This window comes from Sinohyriopsis cumingii, chromosome 13 (genome assembly GCF_028554795.1).
Source record: "Sinohyriopsis cumingii isolate HCF-2022 chromosome 13, ASM2855479v2, whole genome shotgun sequence".
NCBI lineage: Eukaryota > Metazoa > Mollusca > Bivalvia > Unionida > Unionidae > Sinohyriopsis > Sinohyriopsis cumingii.
The window spans coordinates 32,920,895-32,932,391 of record NC_142973.1 but is presented as its reverse complement, the minus strand read 5'-3'; the positions used below and the strand labels follow the sequence as shown (position 1 = coordinate 32,932,391).

The window sequence follows — 11,497 nt, the reverse complement described above, 5'->3', positions numbered from 1 at the left end:
TGCTGTGCCCAACATCAATTTAGTACCTATCAGGGCCTGATGATCTGGCAGCTTCTCTTTTATAACCTTGTCCCATTACTCACGGACTTTTGTTTTACTTGTCTGAATGACCCTTTCTGGAGCATTTAACGCCCTTGATCTGACTTCAGCTATTCAAGGTCATTCAACTCCCTTTCCTTGACATTACTAATCAATCAGTTCTTATTTTTCATTCTGACCGCTCCTTTCTCTGATTTAGACCTTATGTTACTTGACTTTTGAGTTCTGCATTCAGTTGTTTCCTCATCAAATTTCTTTTGATAGCATACATAGGTAGACCTCACTGACATTTTCATGTCCCTTTGTGAAAGACATTCAGTGGATCATAGAATTTAACTACCTATACAACCATCTGAGACAGCATCTTGGTCACACCTTGTTCTCTGATAAACTTCTTTCAACATCAGCATTACCATGTGGTAAACCTAACACACCTTAACCACATTTCCAGTACTTGGCTTTCAGTCTGAAAATTTCTCTCTAGAAATAATACACTCTAGTATCTTCAACCAGTTCCTGACTTATTGAGACAGCCCACTTCATATAGCTTCAAACAGATGACATGTTCTTTCTGTGTTAGACTTCTCTTACTGTTGCTTGTTTTGTTTTTGTTTTAATGCCATTTCTCAGCACAAGATAGGCTACATATGACAGATAGTACAACAAGTGAAAAACCTTGCCAAGAACCACCAACTAATGGGAAGCTACTGTCAGCGTTCTCACATATGCACACTGGCAAGGCCAGAAACTCGAACCCACACTGACATATGTGAGACAGCAATGATTGGTAAAGGTGAGTGCTTTACACCACTTGGCTATCAAGGGACCCACTTTTCTTGTAATTTTTGGAATGTACTTGAAAGGATGAGATACAGCCTTCCACTTCTTGCTGGATATAGCAACAATGGCTTTAAAGTAATGTGTTAGAGACCATTTGGAAATTATGAGTTCTCCAATTTTAAGTAGTTTTTTCCTTTGCTGATCTCTTAATAATTGTTCAATCTTTTTATTGTTATGACTCTATGGTCATTAATTAAGTAACAGAAAGAGAAGCAAAAACAATTTTTTTTAAAAAAAAACTTTAATTATCAAAGTTATAAATGACAAAAATGTGAGAGGGACTTACAGTATTATGAAGTGAATCCAAAGTGATCCTTATAAAGGTCTACGAAAATCCTAAATGAATGAAAAATTTCTTGTATTATAAATTAAAAAACCCTGAAATGTACTGGTCCTCCAAGAACCATGACATTGTGAAGATGGAGTCGTCCAGAATTCCTTAGAATAATTTATAATAGTTCCCAAAAAATATTATAGTCCAAATAATGAGCACTTTCTATTTCCACTTAACAGTCCAAACAAATGTTTTTGTTCTCGAATAATATCTAAGTACAACATAAAACATGTCTGCAGACTTAAAACAGGAACACAAGAAATGTGAACGACTCCAAAATCACGATGAAAATGACTGCATGGTCTTCTCATTATATACCCCAATTACTGAAACTGTATTTCACAAAGTCCCTATGTGACAAATAACACTACCCATTTTGTTTCGATTTGGCCTATTCATGTGACCTAGCCCATCCAATAGGAAGTAACAGAATTATTCTAAGAACATCAAAAACCCCATAAGCCACTCAGAGATTGTCATATGTACCATTAAGTCTTATTATTAAGATTAATATTAATAACTGTCAACATATACATAAGCATCTTTTTATAGACCCTATATAAATACTACGTTCTTAAAATACTCAAGTCACATATGAAAATTTAACAAAAGATATTCTGTACAATTTACAGCCATGCATAAAAAATATTAAAACTGGATAAAATCGTGTACCAGGAGTTACAAAAAATATAGATAAATATAACACTATCTGTTGTTTTCACCAATCACAATATCATCATCTGAAAGATGGATTTTTGCATTCAAGTGTATTAGCATGTCAGTACCACCCATTACCACCTACATTTTGGATTGCATCAGCCTTCAAGTCTACAATTAGCATATCAGTGCCATCCATTATCACCTACATTTTGGATTGCATCAGCCTTCAAGTCTACAATTAGCTTGTCAGTGCCATCCATTACCACCTACATTTTGGATTGCTTCAGCCTTCAAGTCTACAATTAGCATGTCAGCGCCATCTGTTACCATCTACATTTTGGATTGCTTCTGTTGTCAAGTCTACAATTAGCATGTCAGTGCCATCCATTACCATCTACATTTTGGATTGCTTCTGTTGTCAAGTCTACAATTAGCATGTCAGTGCCATCCATTACCATCTACATTTTGGATTGCTTCAGCCTTCAAGTCTACAATTAGCACATCAGTACCACCCATTACCATCTTCATTTTGGATTGCTTCTGCCTTCAAGTCTACAATTAGCACATCAGTACCATCCATTACCATCTACATTTTGGAGTGCTTCTGTCTTCAAAAACCATGACAGAAATCTGCCAATCATTCTGACCATCAAATTATAGAGGATGTGTATACCTGGAGCATCAGACTGAAAACCAAGTAAAAATTTTTTCAACAGTGGTGCAATAATTCTTAAGGAACATGAATGGATCCATATTTCCTCATTGCAGACCATTAAATCCAAGTAGCTGTCCTCAAAATCTCCATTTAACATCACAGCTGAGATGTGGGGATTTCTAGTCTTCTCTCTCCTGACGTCTGTGTATTTCAAAAACTGTCGCATAACCAAAGGCAACATCTACTGTGTATCTCTTGTCAATATACATCTTGACCCCTACCAAAGTAACTGTGTACTACACAGATGCTGCAAGATCTAATTCTGATAAATTCTTAATTGGGATATTCAAGTGTTATTAATCGACTTCCAAGCACTTCAAAGACAATGGCTTTGTTTACATTTAGATTATTCCTACATCAGGACGTTTGTCAGCTTCTATGGCTTAAATATCCTATCAACAACTTTTCCCCTCTTGCATAGCCCCCAAAAATACTCGTTTTGTAGAATGTACACCAAACTTCATCGTGTATAGCTGAGCAGTGTCTTATTCTCAAGTCCATCATCTTCTCAACCTGTGCCTGTGTTGTTCCATCAAAATCCAATACAAAGGATCAGTCTCAGTCTTTTGCATTTTCTATTAGTTTTATCAAAACGTCTGGTCCAATATACAATCTCAGAAAAAACTATTCCTTACACCAACTTGCCCAGGCAACTGAATATTGTTGGACAAGTGAAATTTCTTTTACAGAGTTCAATTTCTATGTAAAAAATATATTAACATTTGAAACAGGAGACACTTTCCCAACATCATACTTGCTAGGCTAGTATTTCGAACTTGGAACTGTCACACCATGCAAGCATCTCCAATGAAACACATCAGTTTGGTCCTGGTTAACTTGAAGTTATTTGCAGTCCTGGAGACTAGGAACATGGAACATATCTTGGAATATTGTGCCTTCTGAAGCTTCAAGATCTTGATGCCATTTTAACTGTTTAAATGACTTCAACCCACATCATGCCATCTAGGTTGTTAGCTCTACATTCTTGTCTCATGATTTACAAGAAGACTGCCCAGCAACCATGCAAAGCCTCAGTTTCATTTACTGTGAACTTGATGCTGATTTAGCAAACTTACACTGGCCTCTTCCTTTCATGTGTTACAATATCTGAAGTCTTCCTAATTTATCAACATCACAGTATCTACAGTAACCATGGTAGCCATCCTTTCACTTACTACACCAGTCCTCAGAACTTGTGTATTACAGCCTATATATCTAAGCAGCAACTACAAAACTTTGTGGGGCAACAGGTGGTTGAATGATCTAAGGCACTTGCCTTTACCAATCAATCCCATCTTACCCCTGTCCACATGGGTTTCAAGTCTCAGGCTCAGCCAATGTAGCTATGTGAGAAAGTTTGCAGGTAGCTTCCCCTAGTTCAGTAGCTCTTAGCAGGGTTTTCCCCAGGTTTTTCCTCCACCAGTTACTCTGGCCACCATGAACAGCCTATACTTCACTAAGTAATGGTGTTGAACCCAAAATAACACAAACAACATCATTAACAAAACTTTGTTCTGACAAAAAGCATTTTTCATTCTACATAAGGATCACTTGTATGACCAGAAATGGTACAGCTTGAGATAGAATCTTAAAATGCATATAGAAATCTTAAAATGCATACATCAAAGCTTTTGACGGTAAATGGAACTGGTTCTTGAAGAAGACTATGGATTAAACTCCAGAGGATCTTAGTTAACTATGTCTAGCTTTAGGATCCATCTAATAAAAAGGAACCATTAACAAGAAAATGAGGATCTGGGATGCAGGAACTTTTACTATCCAAAATACTGCAATTAGAAGTTTAACAAAATGTTTTAGAATTCATGCCAAGGAACTTCCTGTCATCTTGTTTAGTTATGTAGCGCACAAGAAAAATGGATTATTTACTTTTACTTTGATTCTCTGTTCTACTAAGGCTGATTGTTTGATTCTCTGTTCTACTAAAGTTGATTGTCCATCAAGCCTTTGAAGCAGAGGACAGAAGACCTGGGAGTGTCATGCACCATTTGGAGTATTAATGCAAAGATGAATTCCATTACTCCAGCCCTACTCTTGTATTCAGCACTTCAGACTTTTCTGTGAATCACCATTTTAACATATCTGTTATCAAACACCCTTTAAATATCTTCAGATTTTTTAATATCTTTCCTCACAGCAGTGTTATAAGCTCCTTCATAAATGAACTATGATACTGTTCTCCCTGTGTGTTAATCAGCGTTAAAATATTTTGCTAAATAACTGAAAACTCTGTAGTTGGTTATGAAATGTATGCCACAATTAATCCAAGCATCATGGAATTGATATTTACCCTGACCAGCCCAGGTCAGTTGCCACAGTGTGTCCTTGGAAAAGGCACTTAGCTCCATTTCTCTCAACAGGATAATAACGTGCTGAAAGTGCCGTTAAAAACCAACAAACTAACCAATGAACACATTACATAGATAATACAGACAAAGACAAAACACAGAACATCTAGCTATATGTATTGTATACAGTAATACCTCGAACATTCGCGAGGTTAGGTTCCAGAACCAGTCGCGGATCAGGAGGAATCGCGAATGTTTGGTACAAATCACTAAAAATGCTAATAAATGCTTATTTCTAGGGTTTAAACCCTAAATATGACCCAAATCATGCTCCCAAAGCACTTTAATTTCATTTAAAAGTTAGCTTAATACATTACCCTTAAAAAGAGAAATAAATGGTTGATGTAAAAATAGAGTACAGTATCGCCTAATGGGTATTTGCCACACTAGCGCATTTACAGTACGGTATACTAATATTACCCCTATACTAATTCATTGGCTGCCATTTTCTTTTGCACTCACAGTAAGGTAAAACCAAGTAATGAATGGGACTGTAAACTTAATGACTGACGTTTTCTTTGTCATTGTCAGGAAGGTAAACTAGGTAAACTTCATGTCACAGAAGTCATATAACGAAGGTACAATTCAATAAAATAAAGAAAACATGTATGTAGAGGGTACCAATGAAAATTTCGCGAATCCAGAAACGCGAATGCACGAGGTATTACTGTACTCTAGCAATGAAACTGTATACTCTAGCAAAGAAACTCAACTTTGTGCCCAAACAGAAAGTCTCTATGCAGCAAATGTTGGTTACACAGTACTAAAATGAAGAACAAAATAGGGCTTAAAACATTGTCAACCTCAATACATATTTCATTGAACTTAAAACAAAAATAGCACAAAAAGTTTCAAAATATCATCAAAAAACAAATAGCACCATAATCAAAGCATTATAAGCACACTCAATCTTGATTGTATGGATAAATGACATTTTTGTGCTGAAACTATTTTTGTTCTTTCAGTGACCTTGACAACTGCCCTTCAAGCCTCAAAAGTGTGACTTCTTCCTCATCCAAACTGCAAGATGTCTGCAAAATATGGGCCAGGTAAGTGACACAGAACTCATGTTATTGTGCTGAAACCATTTTAGTGACCCTGACCTTTTGCCTTTTGACCTCAAATACAATTAGCCTCCTTCCATACCCCAAGATCATACCATCTACACAGTCTGCTTGAGATATGTCATGTACAACTAATGTTTTGGTGAAGGAAATATTTTTTTATTCATTCAGTTATTAATCATGACCTTCTATATATCAAATCAAAAATCAAAAGGGTTCTTCCTCATACCAAGTGCAAACCATCCACAGTAACTGTATATGATAGAGAACTCTGGCTTATTATGCAGAAACACTTTCCTTTTTTCAGTCAGTGACCTTGACCTTCAAGTATTTGAGCCAGAATGAATAGGGTTCTTTCTTATCTCATATGCAAGTCAGCCATACATTTTTGTAACTGTACATGGTGTACAGCTGTTACTGTGCAGAAACCATATTGGTAAAAAGGTGGCTGTGTAGACATCATAACATAACATGCTCCACCTTCAAAAAAAATGCTCAAATTATTTCAAATTTAAAGGTCAGACAATGAAAGTATTACATTTGTTTTAAAGATATAGGACATCATAGGGCAAGTCCAAATTTGTATGATTTATCAGCCTGGTTGACCAGAACCACAATGGCTTTCATAACTAAGAAATGAGAAGAAGAAATAAAATGAAGTCCAATGAAAATGAGGTACTCCAAATTTTAGGTTACCAGATGGCACTTGAAGCACTGACAAAAAAACTACCAAACTAATCAAGAAAACAAAGATTGCCAAAACAACCCATTTCTGGTAAACAAAAGTACAATTATATCATTCAGGAAGAATGCAACAAGACCAACTTTGTATGTTGAGTTTTTTGTCTTGCCCATTATGACATACTGTGATAATGTCTGATGTCAACACTAGCTCAAGGGATAGTATCAAAATGTATCCACTTGATGTAAAAAGTCAGCATGGGAGCTAACTGTATTTCCCGAAACTGATATCAGGAAATTTCTTTGTGTTCTGGGTGATAAAGGACTGCCAGGTACCTTGATGCATGTTTTATTTGCAAATGTATTATGTATGCACCATTGCAAACTTCATACACCTGGCTCTTCTATACTGGCAGATCAAAATCTGCATGCAAACAGCACAAATTGCCTACCACAGAATTTTTTCTAAATCAAAACAAATGAAACTTAAAATTTAACCCTTTAAAAGAGAGTAATAATGTATGTTATTTTCATATGATGTCCATTAATTAAATGTGATAATACAGTAATAATATCAAATGCTTTTATGTTTCTATCTTCTCATTCATAAACTTGTGCACTTAGGGTCGACATGTCACCCCACCGCACTCATTAATATATTCATATTAATGCACATATTTACACAACAACAGCATGCTCATTATGCAATACTTCCAACATATAATCTTTTTCTTTATTTTCCTTTTCCATGAGTGGCATATATATTTAGATTCTCCTTGGATAATTATTTGATTTTCATAAGAGCACAAGACCTGATGACCTTTATATAAAGTGAGAAGCAATAATAGTACTGTACATGTTGAATCTGCTAACTATATTGCCAAAACTGCAGTGTTATTTTACCGGTAATTCAATTCTGACATGAACAGGAATATTCACAAACATGCAAAGGGAATCATATAATACCTTTATGTATATGTATGTATGTGTGTATATATATATATGTGTGTGTGTGTCTATATATATATATATATATATATATATGTGCTCACTTGCCTCGGTGCAGTATGACCTTTAAAGTGCTGCAACCTAAGAACTAAAACCGTGAGTTTTTTAAACATTAATCATACAGAAACCACATTTATGTCAACTTACTTCTTTTTTAGCATGATATTTGGTCACCAGGATGAAAGGAATAGTCGTCAGCGTTGCATAACCTATTCCTGTGAGTGCAGCCATAGCGTTTACAAAAATTATGTTGTCGACTAGTACTATTCCAAACATTGCACAGCAAAAAGACATCATTCCAAGAAGGTAAGTTAAACGACAGCCATATCGGTCCACCAATCGCTCCACAAAAAGTGCATACACTACTGAGGTAATGCAATGTAAGAGAAGCCCCCAGCTTGCCATGCGGACACCTTCATCAAATCTGTTACGCAAGTATGAATTTTCTGGGGCATTTGGGTTGCCTTGGTATACAACATTGCCAACATAATCAGTGTAAAACAAATTAAACCCCATAACTGCAGTCCAGCTGCAGAAATTTGCTGCTGCCAAATGGCGCAATACAAATGGAACTTCAAGCAAACGTTTTAAGGGGTCAGGTAATTTCTCATATATTGCTGAACAGAAAAGCTTGCCAATATTATAAAATGCTGAAAATAATTTGAACCTGAGTAGAAACTTGATATAAGTACTTAATTTGTTCATCAGGTATGTAGTTCTTGGTTTAGTAATTGAGGAATTACTAAGTCCTTGTTCACTTGTTAAAGTACCCTGCAGGACAACCCCATCCTCAGAAGAATTACTACTCGTATCATAGCCTGACTCAATTCCACCATTCATCACATGACTTTTGGAATCGTCTGTCAATAAGTGCAAGGCACCTTCTCCACCCACTGATGCTTTTTCATCTGCAGTCATCAACGTTGCTGCCAACAACAGTGTAAACAATATCACAAGCAACGTAAACACACATCGTTCCTGTGATCCTAAATATATCCCTATCCTGAGTGAATTCCAATCCAATGCTGTGACAAGATAGCCAATGATACCACCTAAGCTGACCATGATGGAGTAGACTGTGAATATACGCTCATGCTGGTCAGTATCTTTGGAAAGATCCGAGAGAAGAGCCTCGCATGGAGTTAGACATGCCTGACTTGTGAAATCCAGCATTATGACTCCAAGAGTGAGACATACAAGAGCCAAAGTCCTGCTGAAATCGTTTTTGCCAAAGACTGAGAAGCAGAAGTAATCTCCATATGGGACAACAATTAGTGCAGATATTAACATCATTGAAAGTACAAAGATAAATGGACGTCTCTTTCCCCAAACAGTTGTCAATCTGTCACTGGCATTACCAATAACAGGAACTAGGAAAAATCCCAACAAAGGGCCAACCCCAAGGATAATGCTCATGTTTTCCTCCAGGTAACCGGCTTTCAGCAGCATGGGCGGTATGTAAGTGAATCCAGCACATGCACATATCTCCACCCCACAGACCACTGCATTCAAAAGAAACATCTGAAGGACAGACAAAGACTTTCTGAATGCTGATGTAGCTGCCATCTTGGATGTTGGAAGGGTTCCTGGAATGGATTGATTTTTGAGAGGCTCTATGTTTTCAGCTGTAATAGTATCAGTTGTGGAGTTTACTCGGGGTCGGGGTCTTCTTTCGTATATCTCCACAGCTGTTGCCATACTTAACCATTATGACTGAACTTTACTTGGCCTGTCTCAGACCAAATCTGGAAAAGAAAGATCAAAACAGAAAATTCAGTGAAAATTCAGCAAAGTTCAAATTTCTTCACATACAAGAACGTAGGAACTGTACAGAACATATTCAACCATGTTGTGTGTATGTGTAGTGAAAGGTAATTAAAATTATTTAACTAGTTTTGTAATCATTCCAATCCACCAACCCTCTTAACCCTGCTAGTTGAAATGAATTAATATTAAAACCACATGACCCAGTACTATCTTCAGCCATGGCAGCTCCACGTGTCAGGGTGTTCTAAGCACTCACCTTTACTAAACACTGCCATTACACCTGGGTTTGAGTCTTGGGCTCTGCACACAGAATAATATCTGCAACAACTGCATCAGATTCTCCTGCCTGAGCATGATACAACCTTCAGAGTGTTGCTGAACCATCAAACCAAGATAAATATTAAATCACACCATTAAAATCACCTTCTGAGCAAAAGGCATCACCTACTTGCATACATGCATGGAATTTTATTATAGCATGCATTTATTGTCCTTGCTGAAAACTTCCCTAAAATTATGCAGGCAATAAGCATGCACTTCAACATCTATTTGTTTAGGGGACCCGACTCCAATAAATATTCCACTAAAGGTGAAATTAATAGGTCATTCTTTTTGGCCCCTACAAAAGTATTCCTAACATGGCATCAAAGTGGCCAGGTCCCAATAAATATCATCTATGAAGATTGCATAAATCATTATTATCATTTCTGTTGATCATAGTTATTATTTGTATCACCATTATTATATAAAAACTGTACAAAGTGTTTGCCTTTGAGAAAGGGACTCTTAGGTTTAAGTGAAGTTTAGTGTGTTTGTGTGCGTTATGATTTAATAGGCACATGATATAGTTAACATTTACCCAAAGACACACATGAGGTATGTATGACCCAAACATTTATAAAGAATCTTTTTCATTCCATATCTGATTAAACCAGGCTGCATCTTCTGTAATGCCTGCAATCATGTTGTATGACAGGAAGCCATAAGTTATATCCGTTAAACTAATATTCATTTAAATATTGTGAACAAAGTAATTGTAGCACTGGCAGATACCTAATAAAATTGAAAACTTCTGTAATAATAAAGGAATGGTGAGTACTTTGCTCAAATAAATATACACTCCCCCAACATAAACACACACTCTTGCTTCCGACTTGAAAATGTCCCCCTGATGGAGATCAATCTATACATGTCTGTGCAACTTGAGATGATGTCAATAACAGGTACATGCATGCACACATACCAAGCTTCACAGCAATTTATTAAGATGAGGCTCAAGTGGGTATGATATTTCTCACCTGGTAATTGACACCAGTGTGCTAATTCAAAATGAAACTGATGAAAGGAAAGAAACATTTGGAGCCCACTGTTGCCAAATTATCTTTTAATGTCAGGACTCAGTGTCATTTATCTTATTTCCTAAACAATATATTCTTTGCATAAAAAGGACAAGTCAATAATACAACAAGCAATTTTCCTTTGATCTGTCTCTGTCCACTGGAGACTAGGCCTAGAAACTGTTTATAGATCACTAAACCCTATCCATCACTAATCCACTGGTTTAGCGAAGATTTCCACTGATCATTGTCAGGCCAAGTGGTCTTGTTTCAGATTAACAAATAAAATGTAAAACACCAATCCTTTTGATGGTTAATGGATCTATTTAAAATAAAGCAGAGATACTGTTGTTACAATAGTTTTTGCACACATGGAACTAGTGCTGTACTAGTCCTACAGTGCATAACCAAACAATGTAAATACGAGGGTAGATGTCTTACATTATATGACTAGTGCTGTACTAGTCCTACAGTGCATAACCAAACAATGTAAATACGAGGGTAGATGTCTTACATTATATGACTAGTGCTGTACCTACAGGATAGGGAGTTCGAGGTAGAGCAAAGAAGCTTCTGGCTTCCCCCTTAATTGCTATCTTTCACTCAACAAATACTTCCGATAACAATGTTTCTGAGGAAAAAAAATATTTGTTTCCTATGTTAAACTAAACATTTAATTTCTCAAT

General features: G+C 36.4%; 1 protein-coding gene across 2 annotated transcripts in view; it reads right to left on the bottom strand.

Annotated features, from left to right (window-relative positions):
* The window catches only part of LOC149785162 (solute carrier family 45 member 3-like), a 66,940-nt gene that overhangs the window by 14,993 nt on the left and 40,450 nt on the right, over positions 1-11,497 (bottom strand). For both annotated transcript variants that reach the window (XM_089978945.1, XM_089978946.1), the window contains exon 2: positions 7,855-9,452. In XM_089978945.1, coding sequence (XP_089835071.1) covers positions 7,855-9,405 — 1,551 coding nt within the window. In that variant the 5' untranslated portion in view covers positions 9,406-9,452. The remainder of the gene's footprint in view (positions 1-7,854; positions 9,453-11,497) is intronic.